General features: G+C 39.7%; 1 protein-coding gene across 1 annotated transcript in view; it reads left to right on the forward strand.

The window, feature by feature from the left end:
• lrp1bb (low density lipoprotein receptor-related protein 1Bb) overlaps window positions 1–25,293 on the forward strand; it is a 597,729-nt gene that overhangs the window by 548,226 nt on the left and 24,210 nt on the right. Inside the window, exons 67-77 of the mRNA XM_084084305.1 lie at window positions 1,145–1,261; window positions 3,297–3,403; window positions 12,249–12,381; window positions 13,813–13,919; window positions 14,727–14,859; window positions 16,339–16,461; window positions 17,546–17,668; window positions 19,659–19,802; window positions 20,913–21,047; window positions 23,053–23,172; window positions 24,144–24,385. Coding sequence (XP_083940431.1) covers window positions 1,145–1,261; window positions 3,297–3,403; window positions 12,249–12,381; window positions 13,813–13,919; window positions 14,727–14,859; window positions 16,339–16,461; window positions 17,546–17,668; window positions 19,659–19,802; window positions 20,913–21,047; window positions 23,053–23,172; window positions 24,144–24,385 — 1,484 coding nt within the window. The remainder of the gene's footprint in view (window positions 1–1,144; window positions 1,262–3,296; window positions 3,404–12,248; window positions 12,382–13,812; window positions 13,920–14,726; window positions 14,860–16,338; window positions 16,462–17,545; window positions 17,669–19,658; window positions 19,803–20,912; window positions 21,048–23,052; window positions 23,173–24,143; window positions 24,386–25,293) is intronic.

A 25,293-nucleotide genomic window follows, 5' to 3' on the forward strand; every position in this document is an offset into this window, starting at 1 on the left:
ATATATATATATATATATATATATATATATATATATAGATATAGGGATAGGGCTGAAGTGGTTAATGTTTGTTTTGGAATAATAACCAAAATCTACAAAGTAACTAAAGTTGTAAAATAATTGTAGTGGAGTAAAAGTACAATATTTACCTCTGAGATGTAGTGGAGTAGAAGTAAATGTATAGACAATTGGAAAAACTCCAGTAAAGTAAAAGTACCTCAAATTTGTATTCAAAGTACTGTACTTGATTAAATTTACTTTGTTACTTTACACCACTGCACAGAACAGGGCACAGGGAAGATCGGCTATTTGACGGAAAAAGTGGTCAAAGTCCATTGTAACCGAAGTAACCCTAACCCTAAGAGACAGGGGTTCAAGTGGTCAAAGGTAGGGTAGGTTATATTTAAAACAAAAGGTTTTTTGTTAAAAGGTAGCTCTATATTCTGATAGTAATCATTGCGAAAATACATTTTCAGGTGGGTGGCAAACCTTCAGCCAATCAGGAGAGAGTACCCATGTATCAGCTTAAAATGTATATTGTTTCAGTTTCAATGTTGTTCTGCTCATGTCTTTGTGTCATCACTTCCAATGTCACCTGTGCCCTGTGTGAATTCCCTCTCCTGATTGGATGAAAGTGGTATCCTATCCCGACCTGAAAATGTATTCTCTGTTTAATCACTGAACAAACGCACCGTCTATAGCAATGTTTACTATCAGAATATTGAAGCAATTTAACTCTTATTTCAACCAAAAACATATCACTTACCCTACTGTACCTGTAAGGACTAAGGGAAAGTAACACACTATCATACAAAGCTAAAAAAAACTTTAAAAAAAAAACTACATCTTTGGGATTTGCTGTTAGATGTTAAAAACTGAACAATAAACCTTACTTAGGTCTTGTACTCTCACTGGCAATGCGTTCAGGTGTTTCATCTTACGGCAGCCTTTTGCCTCTGGAGTGCATGCTGTGTTCTGAACTCTGTGTCAGAGCTGCTCAGGGAAACCCAGAGGAAAATAATAATGATGATTGCATGTAGAAAAACTATGATAGCATGGAGGAGCACCACCACGGCATTAATAATTCATGGCTCTTTGAAGGCATTTTCATCTGCATGTTTTTATTTATATTTGCTCCTTAAAGATGAAAAGACCTGTGGACCGCACGAATTCCGCTGTGAAAACAACAACTGCATCCCAGACCACTGGAGGTGTGACAGCCAGAACGACTGTGGAGACAACTCAGACGAGCAGAACTGCAGTGAGTAACAACTGTCTTTTGACTCTTTTCCTCCCTTTTCTACCAGAGCACTTTGTTAAAGCTCACACACTGTAGGCTAAACACACTGTACGGTGCGTTTAGAACATTTGAAAATACCGTCACTGTCATACATACAGAAACCTCTCCATGATACTCCACTACAATTATTTGAAAACTTTAGTTACTAGTTACTTTGTAGATTTTGATTATTATTACAAATTATAATTATAACCACTTCAGCCCTATATACATTTTTGGGCTTTTGAAAATTGCAGATCTACAAGCTCACAATGTGTCGCGATGCGACACATTGTGAGCTTGAAGATCTGCTATTTTCAAAAGAAAACTTGTGAAATGGGGCATTCTGCATAATCAGTACTTTTTACTTTTGGTACTTTAAGTATATCTTGATACCAATACTTTTGTACTTTTACTCAAGTACATTTTTAATTTCCGGACTTTTACTTGTAACGGAGTATTTCTATATTGCAGAATTGATACTTTTGCCTAAGTAAAAAAATGTGAGTACTTTTTCCACCACTGCTGAAAATAGCAGATCGCCAAGCTCTCAATGCGACGATCTGCTATTTTGGGGTGTGTGACACGTACAAGTATAAATCAGACGTTGGCGTTGGGAGGTGTTTTGTGTGTGTGTGTGTGTGTGTGTGCGCCAGTGTTGATTTTGACAACAAATTTTGATTTAGTTTTAGTCTTAGTCTTTTCAATAAAATTCCACTTGACAGTTTTAGTCATATTTTAGTCATCTGAAATGTTTTAGATTTTGTCTAGTTTTAGTCGACTAAATCTACAGTTGATTTAGTCGACTAAAATGTATGTTGGCGGTGCGTTGATGGTGTCGTAATGGCTGATTTTACACTTAGCTGTATGCTGAAAATAGCTGATCTACAAGCTCACAACGCGTCACGATGTGAGCTTGTAGATCTGCTATTTTCAGAGCGCAACACCTGAGCACAACCAGACATAAAATGACTTGTCTTTTAGTTCTACTGGATCTTTTCTCCACTAGACCCTCACTAACATTTAGTCTATTTTTTATTTGTTGACGAAATTGTCAATATATTCAGTGAAAAAAGGTCGACGGACATTTTTCGTCATAGTTTTAGTCGACAAATTTAACACTGGTGTGTGCGCGACCCGTGCAGCACGACATGTGTGTGTAGTGTATATACGCTCCACTGTGCTGAGTGTGCATCATTTGTGTGATTTATTAGCCGGCGGTATTCCCCTTACCTATTAATGTCACTTAAAATGCAAATAAAGTCCAGTCAAGTGTTGGACGTGGAAGAATTAAGCAGGTGTATGGGCCGGGCGGCCCAGGCAGACAAGCAGCACAGAGAGAGAGAGAGAGAGAGAGAGAGAGAGGCTGCAGTGCCTGCTGGGAGCCCGGGCTGGCGGCACACAGCTCATAACACACACCCTGAGCTAGCTAACCGTCCATGATAACAAGAGGAGAGAGAGACCTATGATAACTAGAGGAGAGAGAGAGAGAGAGGGCCCAGGCAGGCTCTGGATCTGATGCAGCTGTTTAAAGACGTTCTAATACCGTCCTGAGGGACACGAGGCTCGCTCTAAATGGGTGCAATGGCGGTTGCCAGTTTTCCCTGGCTTTGGGGACTCAGCTGTCCCCCCCCCTCCCCCCCCCCCCCCCCCCCCCCCCCCCTGTATTGTGAGAATAGGCTGTGAAGGTATTTACATCATGAGCATAAACACTGGCAGCTTCACTGGAAATACCGATAGGAGAAATCAACGGTAATTAGCCGAACACGTTTTCAGTGCCAAGGAATTAGTACGCAGGTTCTGAACAACACGGGCCTCTCTGTGGCCAACTGACCGTGTCATGGGGTTTGTGTTGTTTTGACACCTGACAGAAGTGTGTGTGTGTGTGTGTGTGTGTGTGTGTGTGTGTGTGTGTGTGTGTGTGTGTGTGTGTGTGTGTGTGTGTGTGTGTGTGTGTGTGTGTGTGTGTGTGTGTGTGTGTGTGTGTGTGTGTGTGTGTGTGTTTCTCTCCATTCAGAACCAGTCACCTGTAATCACAAGGAGTTTCCCTGCGCTAACGGGGATTGCATCTCCTCCCGTTTCCGATGTGACGGGGACTACGACTGTGTGGATAATTCAGACGAGGTGAGTCAACCCAGTGATGTGTTTACTGTGGACTTCTGTCCATTCTGATAGCATGTGTTGTTATTCCACAGTCATCCTGGTATTTCAATAGAGTTATAGAGTTAAACTCTATACCTCTGAATGTTGTTTGTTTCATGTCATCTATGTCAGTGGTTCTCAACCAGTGGTCCGGGGACCACCGGTGGTCCTTAGGGGGGGGTCACCAGCTAAATGAGTTAACGTAGCGCCAGAATAACAAAATAGCAGATCTACAAGCTCATAGCTTGAGCTTGTAGATCTGCTATTTTTTGAAAAATCTTGAAAATGTGTGCATATCTTTGAATATATATCATTTTTAAAGCGAACATTTTTAAGGGCAGACAGACAGACAGACAGACAGACAGACAGACAGGCAGACAGACAGGCTGGCTTTGCTCATCAAACCCGTTCTCACTCCCGAGGCGCCACATTTTGCCGCTCTGTCAGTACGTAGCCCTGAAACTTTTATGAGTTTGAAGGAAACGTTGCTCAGGAGGGGATGGACTATCTCCTACAACACCAAACTGACAATGTGAAAGAGCCTGTAATGAAGTGTAGTGTTGACTACAGACTACTGTACTGCCCAGAAGCTCTTCATCAGCTGTTTTTATAAAAACTAAGCCACGACACACAGCCCAGCGACGCATCGTGAGCTTGTAGATCTGCTGTTTTCAAAACATCTTGAAATCCAATGTGGAATATTTGGAAGATATTTGAAACATTCTAACAAAACTAATCTGACACAAGACTTTTTCAGATGAGGGTTTTAGGGACAAATGAACATGTTGAGAACCTCCGGTTTAAATAATAAATACAAAAACTGGACACAAGCCCAAATAAACAACTACACTTAAGAAACAATTAAGACCAAAAATCCCAACCCACAACTACCAATATTTACAAGTGACTTTACAGAACAAAGAAGCTCAAAGCTCATAATAAGTGGACATGGCAACACTGACACCGCCTCCTCCTCACAGCCACCATGGTTAATTGTTAAATAATGTGACAGAAGGTGTTAGACTGCAGTGTGTGAGTGGGACGCTTTCTTTTGTTTTTTACTTCTCATATCAGCACAAAATACACTGCAGGCTGTGTTGTTGTTGTTGTTTTTCTACCCAGAAAACACTGTGTGAACACAGCTTTATACAGTACTGAATAAACATGATACTGAGCAGCAGTGGTGTGAGGTAACTGAGTACATTTACTAAGTAAAGTAAGTACCGTACTCAATTAAAATGTTTAGGTCTTTTTTTTTACTTTAGGTATTTACAATTCTCAGTACTTTTACTTCTACTCCACTACGTCTCAGAGGCAAATGTTGTACTTTTACTCGATTATTTTAAACTGTTTAGTTACTAGTTACTTTGTTTGATTATCATTATTATTACAAAACATACATTTTTCAAATGTATGTTCAAACATACACTTCTGCCCTGTATACATTTCGGCCCACAATGTGGTGCGATTGTGAGCTTGTAGATCTGCTATATTCAAAAGATTTTTATACATTTTATAACTTATTATAACGTGAAATTCTGGACTTTTACTTGTAACAGAGTATTTCTACATTGCTTTTACTCAAGTAAAAAAATGTGAGTACTTTTTCCAGTGCTGAGCAGCACTACTATAACACCCTGTGGCTCCTGTTCACTTTCCATCACCAGAACACAGCCCTACCTCACATTATCATAAACCAGATGCAAGATTATTTTTGCATCTTTGCAGTTTAAATGTATTTGTATTTATTCTGTGTCGTACCGATGCATTTATTATGCGTGTTCAATATCACACCCATCTGTTAGTCAATTTGTCTTGGACAGAATATATCACAGACTTATGTATATTCAGTCTGGTTTATTTTATGAGATGGCGTTGGCTCTGGGAAAATGCCCACCCCCCTCCCCCCCCGGGCAGAGCAAAGAAGAATGTTCATTGCATATACAAATATTGTACGGCTGAATATTTGAATGCATCAAGCATTGCAAATTGGCTTTGCAATTTTCTAACTCGCACACTCGCACCTTAACCACTATAGTAGAAGAAAAAAGAAAACATTACATTTTTCATTCTACATTAGAAAATAAATGAACTTGAATATTCCATTGTCTAGCGTACGTGGCGTGTGGAGTTTGGAGATTTTTTTTTGTGCAGGGTCCAGCGATTCATGAAAAAAAACGAGAAACACCTAATCAGTAGAACTGATTCACTGTACAATGCATAATTCAAGGACACAGCACTCGTTATTACAATTCATTATGCCGGCTAATTTATTGCTCTGTTAAACATTTGCACACCCGATTTTTATATATAATTCCCCTCCATGCGTGACAATGCAACCCTCATTAACCCTTTGGTTATGAGCTTCTCCCCGATGCCAGCTTTCTGGGTCAGTGCAGTCAAATGTCTTTCATGAGCAGCCAAGCTGCCATTCAGTAATGCTTCATATCCACAATGGTGATTCCCAGGTGGGATCCACAGCGGCCCATCATGGATCACCTACCCAACTCTTCTCTTTTTGAACTGCCCCCCCCCCCCCACCCTTATTGTCCTGGGCAGCGGTGGAGAGACAATACACATATTCCTCTCTGTCCAGGCAGAAACCTCTTATCTCAATATTGTCATTTTTTTTTCATAATAATCAGTGATGGGAAAAGTATTCACATTTCTTACTTAACTCTTTCAGTGCCAGAGTATTTTCATAAAGTACTCCCCCAGTGCCAGCAAACTAACCATTTTGTAATTTAATTTTCAAATAGCTTGTCTATATGCAGTATTAAACTCATACGACACTTCTACCAGTAGAGAGCAGCAAATTGAGCCATTGATCACCTCGTTGACTCGCTCGCCCCCTCCCAAACAGGCTCACGTGACATCCGGTCATAACCGGATATTGACGTTTTCGACAATCTCTGATCGGGTTAAAATACGATGTTATACATGACTACGATGACTGATCGTCACCCAGACCAAAGAGAATAGACGTGGACCTCTCAGTTCGTTTTGTATACCGTGTGAAAAAACGTGACTTTCCCTATTCTGGCCGAAAATGACCGCGGGAAAAAAATGAGAAACGGAATCTGCGTCATGAAACCGGAACCCAATGAGTCTGAAGGAGTCAGGAAGTGAAAGTGATCATGAGAAATAAACAGAATAGCGCGACCACAGTCACAAGTAAAAACTCGGGATTTCTCGTTCTTGCAGGGAGGGTACTCGGGGAAAACTCGGGATATCTCGGGGCGTGGCACTGAGAGAGTTAAGTAAAAGTATCAATACTGCAATGTAGAAATACTCTGTTACAAGTAAAAGTCCGGAATTCAAAAATGTACTTCAGTAAAAGTGCAAAAGTATTGGTATTAAAATGTACTTAAAGTACCAAAAGTAGAAAGAGCTCATTGTGCAGAATGTCCCATTTCACAACTTTTCGAATGTATAAAATGTATAATGTTTTTAAAATATAAGATCTACAAGCTCACAATGCGTCGTATCGCGAAGCATTGTGAGCTTGTAGATCGCCTATTTTCTAACGCCCGAAATGCATATAGGACTGAAGTGGTTAATGTTGTTGGTGTGTTTTGTAATAATAGTCTAAATCTGCAACTAGTAACTACAGTTTTCAAATAATTGCAATGGAGTAAAAGTACAATATTGGCCTCTGAGATGTAGTGGAGTAGAAGTAAAATTACAAAAAAAATGAAATACTCCAGTAAAGTAGAAATACCACAAAGTTGTACTTAAGTACAATACTTGAGTAAATATACTAAGTTACTTTACACCACTGCAAAAAATGCCCTACTTGATCATACTACAGCGTCACACAAAAGTATCAAAAGTAGCAGATCTACAAGCTCGAAATACGGCGTGAAGCGTCACGTTTTGAGCTTGTAGATCTGCTACTTTTGAATCTTAATCCTGAAAAGTAACAGTTTTGGACATATGAGGTTTCTACCCGACAACAGAGAGGATTTGCTGGTGTTGCACAAAATGTGGGTCAGGACCCAAACTTTGGGTCACATGAGGTACAGTATCTATTATGACACACATTTGTGTACGGCAACGCTAATGTTTACTTTTAAACATGACACACTGAGTCATTTCTCTGTTCTTACACTAAATTAGCTTATTATAATCTTGTCTCTTTGGTAGCTGGAATGTGTTACATGCATTTATGTATTTTTAAGAGCAGGCTTTGATGTGCCTTGAAAAAAGAAAACTTGACAAAAACATGAGTTAGCCTGAAGAGGATTGTTTTTGGTCAAAACATGTTGGCTTGCTTGTCCTGAAAAAACACTTGGGCTTTTTTTTTGGTTTATAGAGCACACATGCTTTATCCCTTTATCTTTGGCTTTTAATTAGTAAACCACGGCTGTTGTTGCCAGCAGTAAAACTATTAATTGTCAATTAATTACGCATATACATATTAAATTGGGTTGGGTCACTACCAGCATGGATCAATATTTCTGGGTTATTGCTGAAAAAGTGCGTGCACCCCTCGGCTACAATATGCACACACACACACACACACACGCACACGCACACGCACACGCACACACAAACACTAGTAACTGTTGAAAGGGTTTAGCATGCAAATCCAGCTGCCTTTTAAGAGAAAACCAATCACAACAAGTGTGACTCGACTGCTGACCCATTTAGTTTAATGTTTAATGTGCAGCTAATAAATTAAAGATGGACGTGTTTCCAATAAGTGAAGTAGTCACACATAATGTAGAGTATGTTAATACAATATAACTTATACAATCTGTATGGTAGAGTATGTTAATACAATATAACTTATACAATCTGTATGGTAGAGTATGTTAATACAATATAACTTATATAATCTGTATGGTAGAGTATGTTAATACATTATAACTTATACAATCTGTATGGTAGAGTATGTTAATCCTACTATAATTCTAGTAACCTCTGTAGTGGTGGTGAAGACACCCGGTTCTCCTCACTGGCTGGACCAATTGCTCTGATTTTGCACACAGCCATTGACCATTACCATCTGAACACAACTGTGAAGCCCGTTTTTCAATTTCATCAAATCTCAGCTTCTTATTAGCGTTTTTCTGTCAAATGTTACGGGGCTGCCCAGCTATGGGACGAACTGCCTCCCGGGTTGCCAGATCATGTGCGCATATCCCCCCACGGCTGCGCTGCGCCGACCGGGTATGGTCTAGTACAATATAACTTATATAATTGGGGTGGTTGTATTTGGTCTCCCTGCTCTTCTATTAAGACATTTAGATCGTGTCAAAGGTCATGTCTCACCTAGACACAGGATCTGACACTCATTTTGACCTGATGGTCAAAATTCAATGTATTCCCTGAGCAAGCAGCAAAAATCAGCACTTTGCGCAGGAAACCGGGTTCAAAACCGGGTTCAAAGATTTGAGTTAAAGATGTTCGCCTGAAAATAATTGCAAATAATGTTGAAGATTTTTCAAAAATAGCAGATCTACGAGTTTGAAGTTGAATTTGAAGTTGAATTTGAAGTTGAATGGTTGGGTGATTCTCAAGATACGTGGAGGACACACACACACACACACACACACACACACACACACACACACACACACACACACACACACACACACACACACACACACACACACACACACACACACCCCACACACACAGATTCTAAGCCTTTATGGAAGGATGAATTTATGTGTTTGTTTTCTGGCCAATGAGAAACATGACTGCATTCATAAACCACACAATGGCAGCCATGGCAGTCAGTGAATGAAAGAAAATCTAGAGAGAGAGAGAGAGAGAGAGAGAGAGTGCAATGCAAAAAGTAAAATATGCACGTTGTTGAGCAGCAAACAAAGCTTTGTTAATTTTAGGCAGTTTGTAGAAGCTTTGTGTGCTGGCTTGTTGTTTGCACTCGCAGTGCAAGCTGTGTGGAGATTATAGAGGCGGGCGTTTAGTTTGAGGAAAACTATCCATGGAAAAAGGAATTAGTCACGTTAATTGTTAGATATATTAACCCATTAAGACTGGGAACGCATCGTATCTTATTAACGTCATTTTAAGATTTCTTTGGCCATTAAAAAATAGCAGATATACAAGCTCATAGTGCGTGCTATTCTGGAAAAATCCTGAACATTTGTGCAAATCTTTGAATATGTATTTGTTTTACTTTATTTTGTTTTGGAGTCCCTGTAACAAAATGTTTTGAGATGGGGGTCCACGGCCAAATGCATATCATTTTGGGTGGTCCTTGACATGAAAGTTTGGTATCCACTGATATTATAGCAATAGTTAAAAAGAAATCTAAAAATGACACACAGATGCGTTCCCGGTCTTAATGGATTAAAATGTATCTACCTCCAGACCGATTATAAAAGGTAAACGTTCTGCCAGTAGAAGTTAAGTTTGCTTTGGCTTAGTCTGTCTGACGACTCTGAAATGTTTTAATAAAGTGAAACAAACGTTTGTTCTCCTAATCTTCTCCCATTGTTTATCGGTAGGAGATTTAAAGGGTTTTCCACACAAGCATTCATTATTTAAATGAGTAATATGCAGATACAGAATACGGATTGGTTAACACCCCCAAAAAACATCATTCTGGACAAATTGAAAGAATGGACACTATAATGTTCCAAACTTTTTGGTCAGACATTTAATTAGAGCCTGATCTTCATGTGCATGTTTAAGACAATAAAGGATGTATCTTATTCATTCTAAACATGTTATTGTCTACTTACAGCTTACAGTATATCATACATAAACCATTTTGCCGTTAATTACATTTTTCGAGGTGCATTTGTGGTATTCCTGGTTTACATCGTGTCCAGTCATTGAAATACAACCTAATTGACCTGAATAATTGTGTCAATATCAGCTGAACAGAAACTGTGTGACTCATGAGTCATCGCCGTTTGGCCTTTGTTCATAAATCTTTTCTTCAGAGGCTATTCTCAGGCATAGTAAACTGTGTTATTGATTACATCTATCTCTTAGATATTGTCAAATCTCTGCTCCTCATATAACACACTGAAATGAATGGAAAGAGATCGGCTTCCTCAGAATCCAAACAGACCACAGTGTGCTTTAGATACTTGTTAGGTAATCATGTCAAGTATTCAATGAGTTGTGATCAATAAGCTAGTCTAGACGCTTTAAGTGGTTAAAATAGGACCATGCTGGGGCATGGTGGGGCATGGTCCTATTTTAATGGTATTTTAATAGACTTAGTAAGTATTTTTATTACGATAGACTTAGTAAGTATTTTTTATTACGATAGACTTAGTAAGTATTTTTATTACGTCTACACCAACGTGTTGTGTTTCCCCCCGGAATATGGATGTTGGGGTTCAAGTGGCTACATTTAGAATCTTTATATATATATATATATATATATATATATATATATATATGTTATATATATGTTATTTTTTGCATGTTTTTTAGCGGTGCCAACCGCTCTAAGCTTGACTTTGTCCGTATGTCCGTGGAAGCACGGGATGAGCACGGGATTTCAAAAAGCTATAACTCCAGTTTGCAGCATGCCACCAAGTCCAAATATGGTATGTGGACTTAGACCACCAATAGAGACGAGCATGAATTGCTGAAGTTATCAAAGAGGGGTCCAGGGACCCCCAAGCACGGGATGAGCACGGGATTTTAAACAGCTATAACTCCAGTTTGCAGCATGCCACCAAGTCCAAATATGGTATGTGGACTTAGACCACCAATAGGGACGAGCATGAATTGCTGAAGTTAGCAAAGAGGGGTCCAGGGACCCCCAGCGTATGTTATGTTTGTCCGTCCGTGGAAGCACGGGATGAGCACGGGATTTCAAACAGCTATAACTCAAGTTTGCAGCATGCCACCAAGTCCAAATATGGCATATGGACTTAGACCACCAATCGGGATGAGCATGAATTGCTGAAGTTATCAAAGAGGAGTCCAGGGACCCCCAGCGTATGTTATGTCCGTCCGTCCGTGGAAGCACGGGATGAGCACGGGATTTCAAACAGCTATAACTCCAGTTTGCAGCATGCCACCAAGTCCACATATGGTATGTGGACTTAGACCACCAATAGGGACGAGCATGAATTGCTGAAGTTATCAAAGAGGGGTCCAGGGACCCCCAAGCACGGGATGAGCACGGGATTTTAAACAGCTATAACTCCAGTTTGCAGCATGCCACCAAGTCCAAATTTGGTATGTGGACTTAGACCACCAATAGGGACGAGCATGAATTGCTGAAGCCCCGCCCCCTCTGTCTTCCCATTGGCTGGCCTTTAAACAGGCATAACTCAAGTTCACAGCATGCTAGGGAGTACAAATTTTGTACATGGACTAAAACCACCAATAGGGACGAACTGTAATTACTTAAGCCCCGCCCCCTCTGTCTGCCCATTGGCTGGGCTTTAAACAGCCATCATTCCAGTTTGCAGCATGCTACCAAGTAAAAATTTGGTAAGTGGACTCAGACCACCAATAGGGACGAACTGAAATGAGTTAAGCCCCGCCCCAAAGGCACCGCTTCCTTCACACAGGGTGTGATTTTTGCATTATGGATAGTTTTCTGTCTGTCTGTCTGTCTGTCTGTCTGTCTGTCTGTCTGTCTGTCTTACTCTTTCTTTCTGTCTTTCTTTCAACTTCAACTTTCAAAGTAAAATAACATTTAAAAAAAGCCTAAAGTGCTTAATAGTATAAAGTCTTTTATGTATGTAGGCGACTATACTTTATTATTTTTGTTACCAATTATGAGCTTTTGTTGCCTCTTAAAAGTACTCCACTGGACTTCCCAGGACATAACGTTGCTTTATTTGTTTTTTATGTTGTTGTCCTTCTATGTCCACAGAAGGACTGTGAGGCGCGCTGTGCGGAGGACCAGTTCCGCTGTCATAACAACCTCTGCATCTCACTGAAGTGGCTGTGTGACGGTCAAGAGGACTGCAAGACGGGCGAGGACGAGAGGAACTGCCAGGGAACAGGTGCACACCCACACACCCACACACACACACACACACACCACACACACACACACACACACACACACACACACACACACACACACACACACACACACACACACACACACCCAAGGCCTCTTTGAACTTCTTCAAAAGAAACCGCAGCTGTGAAAAAAAGTGAAAAATCCATAATCTGGAACCTATCAAAAGTTTGAAAGTTTCCGTCTCCTGAAGCCTTGTGCGCTGTATTCTGTTTTCCCCCCTGTCTTAAATAGTAGAAAAGGAGTTTCAAGGAACCCATTTGACAGTCCGTGGGTACATGAGTGTAGTAACTGTGCCATTTAAAAACAAAAAAAACAGGGATTCAGCTTTTGGAACTGAAAACCTGTTGCCCCGTGGCGCCGTGGCGGGGCGAGGTCTTTAGAAAACACCCTCATCCGATGTGGAGGCGTGAGACGCGTTACCGTAGTACAGTAGTACAGTAGTACAGTATAGTACAGTAGTACAGTAGTACAGTAGTACAGTAGTACAGTATAGTACAGTAGTACAGTAGTACAGTATAGTACAGTAGTACAGTAGTACAGTATAGTACAGTAGTACAGTAGTACAGTAGTACAGTAGTACAGTAGTACAGCAGCAGTGTTGATTTTGTCGACTAAAACTATGACGAAAAACGTTCGTCGACTACCTTTTTTCACTGACGAAAACGAAATAAAAACTAAGCTATGATGACTAAAAATAAGACTAAATATATTTACAATTTCGTCAACAAATAAAAACTAGAATAAAATGTTAGTGAGGGATCTAGTGGAGAAGAGATCCAGTAGAACTAAAAGACAAGACATTTTATATTGTTTGGCGCTCTGAAAATAGCAGATCTACAAGATCTGATGCATGTTCCGATCTACAAGCTCACAACGCGTCGCAGCACGACGTGTTGTGAGCTTGTAGATCGGCTATATATTTTCAGCATGCAAACAAGCGTAAAATCAGCCATTACGATGCCATCAAGGCGCCGCCACAATACATTATATAATCAACTGTAGATTTAGTCGACTATAATCTTATGATTTAGACAAAATCTAAAACATTTCAGATGACTAAAATATGACAAACTAAATCAAAATTTGCTGTCAAAATCAACAGCGAGATAGAGTTGGGATGATTGGGCACAAAACTTGTACCGTTTGAGGCGACTAAATCACTTTATTCAGCAGCAGGTAGCACACAGCATGCTCTCTCTCTGTCCTGGGGGAGACGTTGTATTCTGACGCCAACGAGCGCAGCCCCAGTGTCACATTTTAAGCTTGTAATGACCTTGATGGTGGGGAAAAGATTTAATGTAATGGACTTTACCTGGGGTGAAGCGGAGCGGTCCAACTACAGTTGTGACCCAGGTGGGTTTGACTGAACGGAGGGTTTAAAGTGGTCTGTGATGTGTTTTGTCCTCAGTGGTCCCGTCCTGTTCCCTCAACGAGTATGTGTGTGCCAGCGGGGGATGCGTGTCCGCCAGCCTGCGCTGTGACGGCCATGACAACTGTCTGGACGGCTCGGATGAGGTCAGTACGACACCACAACCTCATTTTCTACCGCTCACGCAAAAACCAAAGACATAGCGCTCATAGTTCTTGTCATGTTGATATTGCCTGTACCGTGTGGTATGAGAGCCTGTACCGTGTGGTATGAGAGCCTGTACCGTGTGGTATGAGAGCCTGTACCGTGTGGTATGAGAGCCTGACTTGAACAATCAAGCTGCCTCATGCTACAGAAACAGGAGATAGTATCCTCCTTACCTACGGGCCACATCTTAAAGGACGACTTCAACCATTTTGAACTTCCTATAAATGGTCCTCACTAATGCTCATGATAAAATGGTAAAAGAAAAGGAATTCTACTGGGTCTGCCTACCAGTGACATCATCGTTAGGCAGTTCTTTTTTTTTTTTTTTCAAACAAGATTTCTAATTCTTTATTTTTATGTTTATAAGCTATTCTATTAGCTTGGAATCCACATGGATGATGTCACTGGTAGACAGGTTTCTGAACTGTCCACAGACCTCCTCTGAGACACAGACCGAATAGACAGAAATGGTACCATATTATAATGAGTATTAGTGAGAACCAACTATATGAAGATAGGTTGAAAATGGGTCAAGTTGTCCTTTAACCTTTATTTAAACTCTGAGCACAGTTGAGGGGGCAATCTGCGATTTTTGAATATAATAGCCAAATAAATCTAAATAGACCTAGATGAATGGGTCCACCTCTTCACCCTGATGATGATGTGGTCCACCTCTTCATCATGTAAGAGGACTGTGTGTGTTTGTGTTGCTGAGGCTGATTGTGTGTTTGTTCCCACGGCGACAGATCGGCTGCGTCAAGGAATGCAAGGAGGACGAGTTCCTGTGTCTGAACCGCGCCCACTGCATCCCCCGCCGCTGGCGCTGTGATGACGTGTTGGACTGCGTGGACCACAGCGACGAGGACAACTGTAGCCACGGTAGGACCACCGTTCATTCTGTAGACCATGCAGGGGTCTTCAACTCTCTTCAGGCCAGCCAGGGACCCCCTTAGCTGCAGTGTTGATTTCGCCGACTAAAACTATGACGAAAAATGTTTGTCGACACCTTTTTTCACTGACGAAAACTAAATAAAACTAAATAAATAAAAACTAAGCTATGATGACTAAAACTAAGACTAAATATATTGAACATTTCGTCAACAAATAAAAACCAAGAGATCTAGTAGAACTAAAAGACAAGTCATTTTATGTTTGGTTGCGCTCGGGTGTTGTAGCAGATCTACAAGCTCACAACGCGTCGCGCTGTGATGCGTTGTGAGCTTGTAGATCGGCTATTTTCAGATTTGATGACCAGCGGAAAGATGCTAATGTATCCGGTAGGAGACACAAAGGAGACTCTTTGTGTCTCCTACCGGAAATACACCCGGTCATTCAATTATTGTCTCAGGAATGCGACAAAAACTAAAAAAATATCCATGAATTCAAGGCTTCATGGGGTGTGCAATTGATAAAAACAATTTGGGTGAACTACTCCTTTAAGGGTCGCGACAAGAATAATAATAGAGAGATGAAAAGAAAGATGCAAAAAGGTGAAGGAACGATATCAAAACCAACAATATACAGCAGGTACAGTATATCCCCACTGTACTGTGTCAGAGGATACAAATAGGGAGCGATGTGTTTACAGATGACATTGGATGACTGGAGACTTATTCCTGGGGAATGAATGTGAGTCAGGGTTTCTCCTGGATGAGAGACACTATGAAACCAACACCCTTCATCATCTTCATCATCATATCATCATCCACTTGCCATGTGCTTTATGTGAAGCTCTTCTTCTAGCCTTTTGTGACCCTCAGATGCAAAAGTGTTCAAGGTCGATGTGGAAGTACAGTGTGTTAACCCATTCAATCCGGGAACACATCTGTGTCATTTTAAGATTTATTTTTGAAAAATCGTGAAAAGTTTTGCAAATCTTTGAGAATATATATTGTTTTTAAAGCGAACCTGTGTAACTCAAATCTTTGCTTCTGGGGGGTCCCTGGAACAAATTATTTTGAGGTGGGGGTCCGTGGCCAAATACATGTAATTTTGCGGGTCCTTGACAAGAAAAAGTTTGAGAACCACTGATATTATAGCAACATACGTTTTTTCAAAAAACTGTTAGAATTTAGACGACATTATAAAATCCCCCAGAAGCAAAGATTTGAGTTACAATTGTTTGATTTAAAATATATATATATATTCAAAGATTTGCACATTTTCACAATATTTAAAAAAAAATAGCAGATCTACAAGCTCCGCGCTCTGAGCTTGTACATCTGCTATTTTTGAATAGCCCAAAGAAATGTAAAAATGACAGACGTGCGTTTCCCGTATTGAAAGGGTTAAGAAGGAGAAGCCGAGGGGGAAAAGGAAATGAAATCACACCCGGTCATCTTCTCCTTCAATTTCCAGGCGCTTTATTCTGCCGATCCGACGAGTTCATTTGCAACAACACCTTGTGTAAGCTCCACACCTGGGTCTGTGACGGCAAGGACGACTGTGGAGATAACTCTGATGAAGACACAGACATGTGCGGTAAGGCTCTTCTTCTTCTAAAGGTGTGTGGAGGATCTCATTACTTTTCCATTTCCTGCAGGGCGACATAACTCATTGTCAAGGTGTTGGATTGTTCAATGAAAAAAGATCTTCTTCTTTTCACTGAAGACTTTTCACTGTTGAAAGAGTTTAGCGTTTTAGCGAAGCTCTCCTTGTACGTTCCCCACAGAAACCTAACTTTTCAGGAAATGGAAAAGGAGAACCTGCGTGTTCCAATGGATCCAGTGTACAGTATATATAATATATGTTAGTTAGTCTCAAGCTCTTGTTAAGACTTTTTATTGGTTAAATATTCACAAAACCCACAGACAGACAGACAGACAGACACAACCATAGTGTCTCTATTGTTGCCTTACTTTTGTTTTGTGTGTCATAAGACAAAGTGTAAAAGTATTGATTTATGAAATAACAAAAAGATGAAATATCGTTGCTGTTGCTTTGGGTGGAAACCTCATTACTGTCGTTACTTTTCAGAATTTAAATTCCAAAATAGCAAAAAAGCTCAAAATGCATCGTGATGCGTCACGTTTTTGAGGTTGTAGATCGACTACTTTTGCAACTTTTTTGTGACATTGTGGCTGTCAGTGGCTCAGGGGTAGAGCGGCCGGATGGAAGCTGTGAGGTTTCCAGTTCGATCCCGGGCTCCCCCAGAGTTAGTGTAGAAGTGTCCTTGAGCAAGACACTGAACCTTGTATGGTTTCCTCCTCCATCGGTGTATGAATGTGTGTGTGAATGTGTGTGTGAATGTACAGTATGTATGAATGTGTGTGTGAATGTGTGTGTGAATGGGTTAATGTAATGCACAATCTATGTAAAGCGCTTTGGATAAAAGCGCTTTATAAATGCACCATTTACCATTGTAGTATGACGAAGAAAGGCAGGGATTTCTGGGGGAGAAGAACATATAAAAAGTTAAAATACAGAGATAAGAGGTTTCTTTCCGACAACGTCAACAACACTATGGTAGATACAGGGTTTCATGGCTGAAGTGAAGTAACAATAGGTAGTTGTTGTGAACATGTATCTTTATTCTCTGTATGTATTGTTTATCCTCCCCATGCAGCCAAGCTCCCCTGTCCGCCCACTCGCCCGTTTCGCTGCCTGAACGAACACGTGTGTCTGAGGACGGACCAGGTCTGCAACAAAGTGGACGACTGTGGAGACAACTCTGACGAGGAGGAGTGTGGTGAGCGAGCACACCACGCCCATGCACTGTATCCACTGGTGGAAAGTAACTAAGTACATTTACTCAAGTACTGTACTTCAGTACACTTTTCAGGATGTTTTACTTTACTGGAGTGTTTCCAATTTCCAAAACTTCTACTCCACTACATCATGATCTCAGAGGCAAATATTGTACTTTTACACCACTGCAATTATTTGAAAACTTTAGTTACTAGTTACTTTGTAGATTTTGATTTAGATTACAAAACATACATTAAACCACTTCAGCCCTATACAGTATATACACTTCGGCCATTAGAGAAAAGCTGATCTACAAGTTCATAATCCGTTACATCGCGACGCATTGTGAGCTTGTAGATATGCTTGATGATGATGTTTGTTCTATCATCCCACTGTTTTTGATTGATTTAACCCCTTAGTCTCTTAGTCTTAGTGTTTTTTAACACATGTACTTGGTCACTTTCCACCACATGCTTATGTTATAACATATATATATATATATATATATATATATATATATATATATATATATATATATATATATATATATATATAACATGCTTATGTCTGCTGAAACATGTTACTACTGAACGTCAGATGTAACAGAAAGTCCAAAGGCCATAAATGTGTTTATTTATTTATTTGTATTTTTCAAAGCACATGAAGCGTAGCTGACATGTTACAGCACATCTTTAAAGTCAAAGATGTGTACTTGCCCTTGAATGTCGGCCATTGAACGAATCCCCTTCCCCTTTATCACATTCAGTCCAGGAACGCATTGAATGTGTCATTTTAGATTTTTAGCTTTAACCATTATTTTATACTTCAAGCTACTAAAAAATATCAGATCTACAAGCTCATAGCGCGGCACCGAGGGCTGCACTATGAGCTTGTAGATCTGTTCTTTTTTGAAAAATCGTGAACATTTGTGCAAATCTTTGAATATTCATAATATTTTTCAAGTGAACATTTGTAACTCAAATCTTTGCTTTTGGGGGTCCATGGAACGGAATATTTTGAGATGGCGGTCCGCAGCCAAATACATAACATTTCGGGTGGTCCTTGGCATGATAAAGCTTGAGAACCATTGATATAGCAACATTTAGAAGATTTAGAATGTCAGGATTTAGAAGATCATGTGTAGAATCGGGTCCTCAGGTCATTTAAAAAAATATACAGTATATTCAAAGATTTGCACAAACTTTCACGATTTTTCAAAAAATAGCAGATCTACAAGCTCGTAGCGCGGCACTCGCGCTACGAGCTTGTAGATCTGCTATTTTTTTTAATAGCCCCAAAGACATCTAAAAAATAAATAACCATCTCAAAAGAATTTCAAAGCATTTGCTCTTCCTTTCATGCCTGTCTTTACTGTCCCCTCGCCCCTGGGTGCTGCATGGGTGCTCTCTCCTCTCCTGTACCTCCACTGGGCCCCTTTGAGCCTCTGACTCTCTCTTTGTGTTTGGTTTGTCCCCGGGTTCGGGGGGTGGCGGCCGTAGACATAGTATTTACACATACTTAAGTACAATTCTGAGGTATTTTTTACTTTACTGGAGTATTTCTAAATTTTCTGTACTTTTACTTCTACTCCACTACATCTCAGAGGCAAAAATTGTACTTTTACTCCACTATAATTATTTGAAAACTTTAGTTACTTTGTAGATTTTGATTATTATTACAAAACATACATTAACCACTTCAGCCCTATACACATTTCGGCCATTTGAAAATAGCAGATCTACAATCTCACAATGCGTCGCATCTGCGCTTTTCAAAAGTTTTTTATACATTTGAAAACATGACATTCTGCATAATGACTACTTTACAGTTTTGTACTTTTACTCAAGTCAATTTAGAATTCCGAACTATTACTTGTAACAGAGTATTTCTATATTGCAGTATTAATACTTTTACTTAAGTACACTGCCTTTGAGCCTCTGACTCTCTCTCTCTGTGTTTGGTTCGGGTCGGGTCGGGTCGGGTCTGAGCAGAAGTGGCGGCGGGCATCAGACCGCGGCCCTGCGGTAAGACAGAGTTCACGTGCAGCAACCAGCGCTGCATCCCGGCCGCGCTGCAGTGTGACCTCTACAGTGACTGTGGGGACGGAGGCTCCGACGAGCAGGAGTGCAAGGCCTGTAAGTACTACTACACTACTACACTACACTACTACACTACACTACTACACTACACTACTACACTACACTACTACACTACACTACTACACTACTACACTACACTACTACACTACTACACTACACTACTACACTACACTACTACACTACACTACTACACTACTACACTACACTACAATACTACACTACACTACTACACTACACTACACTACTACTACACAGTACTGATGTGTAGGAGTATACTCGCCCCCAGTGGTGGAAAGTGACTAAGTACATGTACTCAAGTACTGTACTTAAAGTACAATGTTGAGGTATTTGTGCTTTGCTTTGAGTATTTCCGATTTCCAATGCTTTTACTTCTAATCCACTGCATCTCAGAGGTAAATATTGTACGTTTACTCCATTACAATTATTTGAAAACGTTAGTTAATAGTTACTTTGTAGATTTTGATTATTATTACAACACAGGCATTATCCACTTCAGCCCTATATACATTTCGGCCATTTGAAAATAGCCGATCTACAAGCTCACAATGTGTCGCGATGCGACACATTGTGAGCTTGTAGATCGTCTATTTTCAAAAGATTTTTATACATTTGATAACTTGAAATGGGACATTCTTGATACCAAATACTTTTGTACTTTTGCTCAAGTACATTTTTAATTCCGGGCTTTCACTTGTAACCGAGTATTTCCACATTACAGTATCGATACTTTTACTAAGTAAGTAAAAACATTTGAGTTGACTTTTTTCTACCACTGGTGGTCCCCCCCCCCCCCCCCCCCCCCCGCCCGACCGCTCCGGCGGCATAAATCCACACATCAAAGTCCTGTTCCGAAGCAGATGAAACAAACAGTGGCCTCAGACTCCACCGTGGATCTGTGCCGCTATCGGGGGGGCGACCAAAGCAATAGCCTAGCACTTTATAGTTGTGATGTTTTTTGGTGCCTTATTTATGGTAATATATGTATGGCCATGCATGAGCCCGTTGTGTACCTTTATAAAATGAGATGATCGGGCCTGGCCGGCGTTCCACACATCAAACAGAGACACACAGCAGGTTCTCTGGGTGTGTTTTCATTCCAAAGTCCATGTTCTTTTATAATTCTAGTTTCCAGCGGAGACGTCTGTGGGAAGAAAACAAACCCTTGTGGAGAGGATGCGGTTTGTAATCAAACAAACCCTAATGCTGTGTGCCAATGCAAAGCTGGCTTCAAGAGGAACCACAAGACAGGCCAGTGTGAAGGTACAGGTCTATCCATTCTATCTCTCTCTCACCCCCACTATAATACAGCTGCTTGGTGTCAATTATTTGCAGTGGTGGAAAGTACTGTACTTAAAAGTACAATGTTGAGGTATTTGTACTTTACTTGAGTGTTTCCAATTTCAAATACTTTTACTTCTACTCCACTACATCTCGGATCCAAATATTGTACTTTTACTCCACTACATTTATTTGAGAACTTTTGTTACTATATTTTGGTTATTATTACAAAACATGATACGTTGCCCACTTCAGCCCTATAGACATTTTGTCCATTTGAAAATAGGCAATCTACAAGCTCACAATGCGTCGCGATGCAGCGCATTGTGAGCTTGTAGATCGGTTATTTTCAAAAGATCCTTATACATTGTATAGGCTACATTTGAAAACTTGCATAATGAGCACACTGCTTTTACTTTTGTACTTTAAGTATATTTTCATACCAATACTTTAGTACTTTTACTCAATAAATTTTGAATTACGGACTTTTACTTGTGACAGAGTATTTTTACATTGCAGTATTGATACTTTTACTTAATTTTTGTTTTACTTTTTCCACCACTGATTATTTGGCTGTATTCGTGGATTGCTTACAGTAGAGTCAGATTGATTGATTGATTGATTGATTGATTGATTGATTGATTGATTGATTGATATGGGACATTATGCAGTCGATGTGTCCTGATGTTTAACCACTTTCATCCTGTCATCCCTAATATGGGCATGTCATATAGGGGAACAGACCTAATATGGGCATGTCATATAGGGGAACAGAAATAGGCATACATTGCAGATCTACAAGCTCACAACGTGTCACGTTGCGGCCCGCTGAGAGCTTGTAGATCGGCTATTTTGGGTTATTTTTGAATAGGGCTCATATAGGAATATACACAGATTTTTTTTTTACATTAATATTATCAATAATTATCAATTATATTGTTTTGCCAAATATTTGGGTGGGCCCACTTATAACATCCTCACGGCCCACCAGTTGGGCCCCGGGCCATAGGTTTGGAATGGTTGCACTAAGGACTTAATTGTTTATTTGTGTGTTTTGTAATTACAGATGAAGGACTTAATTAGTCTCTTACTTAAGTGGCGATAGCTGCCATTTTTCAATCAACCTCCGGATGTGAATGTAGTTAGCTGGCAGTTAATGGCTCAGTGCTGTGTGCTTATCGCTCTGTGCAAAAAGTAAAAGTGCCATTTACTGAGGCTGATGTATAATTTCCTCTTTGGTGATGATGGGTCAAAGCTTTATCTGCAGCCAGAATGAAAATAAGACTGAAATAGACATGTGTGCGTGTGCGTGTGCGTGTGCGTGTGTGTGTGTGTGTGTGTGTGTGTGTGTGTGTGTGTGTGTGTGTGTGTGTGTGTGTGTGTGTGTGTGTGTGTGCATGTGCATGTGCGTGCGTGCGTGTGTACGTGCGTGTTGTCACCACAGCTACTGTAACTTCTCAGTCTCTACACTGTTGTGTTGTCTGTTTGTGTTCATATTTGAATCCTTCCTCACAGTGGTGGAAATTAACTATGTACATGTACTCAAGTACTGTACTTGAGTACATGTACTACAATTGTGAGGTATTCTTACTTTACTGGAGTATTTCCTATTTTCTTACTCCATTTATCTGAGAACCTTAGTTACTAGTTACTTTGTAGATTTCGATTATTATTACAAAAAAAACATAGACATATATATATACTTTGGCTATTTGAAAATAGACGATCTACAAGCTCACAGCTTGTGAGCCTGTAGATCTGCTATTTTCAAAGGATTTTTATGCATAATAATTTGTGAAATGGGACATTGTGCATAATGAGTACTTTTAGTACTTAAGTATATGTTGATGCTAATACTTTTGTACTTTTACTAGTAAGTACATTTTGAATACTGGTACTTTTACTTGTAACAACGTCTACATTGTGGTATTGCTACTTTTTCCACCACTGCTATATTGTAATTGTAAATATTTTCTCTGCTTTTCAGAAACCAATGAGTGTCTCCAGTTTGACACATGTGCTCATTACTGCACTAATACCAAAGGATCCTATAAATGCTCTTGTGACAGAAATTACAAAGAGATCAATGGCAACTGTGTAGCGAAAGGTACGGAACCACCATTTTAAATGCTTTTTTCAACATATTACAGTCAAAATACAAAATGCATTGAATATTATCTATTGATTATTGATTATATTATCATATCATTGCTGTCGGGCAGATATCTCATGTATCCACATTTAAAAAGTTGTGAAAATAGCCGATCTAAAAGCTAGCACGACGTGACACGTTGTGATCTTGTTGTAGATCGGCTATTTTCACTATTTTAACCCATTAAGACCGGGAACGCATCTGTGTCATTTTTAGATTTATTTGGCTATTCAAAAATAGCAGATCTACAAGCTCGTAGCGCGGCACAGAGTGACGCGCTACGAGCTTGTAGATCTGCTATTTTTGAAACATTTTGAAAATTTGCGCAAATCTTTGAATATGTATTACACAAATGTCTTCTAAATCCTAACCGCTTTTTGAAAAAATGTTTGTTTCTATAATATCAGTGGTTCTCAAACGTTTTCATGTCAAGGACCACCCAAAATGATATGTATTTGGCAGCGGACCCTTATCTCAAAATGTTTTCCAGGGACCCCCATGAAGCAAAGATTTGAGTTAAAAATGTTCGCTTTACACATTTTTTCAAAAATAGCAGATCTACTAACAGGCTCATAGCGTGGCACTCGGTGCCGCACTATGAGCTTCTGTAGATCTGCTGTTTTATAAATAGCCAAAGAAATCTTAAAATGACACAGATGTGTTCCCGGATTGAATGGGTTGAAACATTTTTTAAATCAATAATAAAAAAGGCTACGGTTTTGGAAACACAACCTTTCCACCCGACCGTGGCGATATATAATATATATAATGTATATATAGTATCATTGATGACCAGTAGATTTATAAGTGCAATAATAATGTTTTTATCATGTGATATACTGTACTCAAACTGTCTAATACCTCCCAATGGAATTTAGCCACTTTTCATTTTGTTTTGCATATTAATAACTCGTCGTCGGTGACAGGACCAGAAGATGGGGTGCTCTACATAGCTAATGACACTGAAATCCGAAGTTTTGTGTATCCATTTAACCAGAGCCACGGACACAAACTGCTCACCCGCATTGAGGACAATGCCCGCATTATCGGGATGGACGCTCTGTCTCACCACCTAAAGTTTGTGTGGGCTACACAGTTTAACCCGGGGGGCCTTTTTTACAAAGAAACCCTAGACAGGAGTCAGGCTAAAAGTAATGTCAGAAACATCGTAAGTATGACCATGAAGGGCATGGACTATGATGGAACACTTCTTTTATTGCTTTTTCTTGACAACAGTTCAGAAGATCTGTTTTTCTTCCCTGCATGTGATTGATGCAGTTTTATGAGGGTTGAGTCACACCAACTATTAAAACAGAAAATACAATCCATATATTTATATGTATAGTTATGTTACAGTTCTAGAGCTCAGTGTGAATGGCACTTTACTGCCTTTGACCACAGTCACTGTAAAGTAACTAAGTACATTTACTCAAGTGTGGTAACATTTTGAGGTACATTTACTTTCTATTTTGTGATATTTTAAGCTTCTACTCCACTCTGTCTCAGAGGCAAATATTGTATTAATACATTTGTTTTACTCCATTACAGTTATTTGACAGATTATTAATACAGAACATGCATTCACCACTTTACCCTTAGGTAGTAGTTAACTAAGGTTACCCTTAGTGTAGTACATTTACTTTGGTGCTGTAAGTATATTTAGATGTGAATATATTTGTAATTTTACTCAAGTAAAACTTTTAATACAGGCCTTTTACTTTTGTCATTTTAATATTGTGGTATTGCTATTTTAACTTTTTTAATAATTTGAGTATTTCTTCCGCCACTGCTTGAAAAGTAATTTATTACTTTGAGTTCTGTTCTGTGGAGCGGAGTCCCTCAGGGCTCTATGCTAGTGTATTTTCTGTTTCCACTCTATACATTAAATATCTAAGCTGAAAACAGACGATCTACAAGCTCAAGCGCGTTGTAAGCTTGTAGATCTGCTAAGTTTCCCCCAGAATACGGATACTGGGGTTGAAGTTGTTAACAGATGTGTTAGGTTACTCTTTTTAAAAAAAATTGTATTAGGTTGCGCTTTATTTTTTATTTTAATGGGTTAAATCAGTCTGTTGA

This window comes from Gymnoscopelus microlampas (genome assembly GCF_963454915.1).
Source record: "Gymnoscopelus microlampas genome assembly, chromosome: 17".
Taxonomy (NCBI): domain Eukaryota; kingdom Metazoa; phylum Chordata; class Actinopteri; order Myctophiformes; family Myctophidae; genus Gymnoscopelus; species Gymnoscopelus microlampas.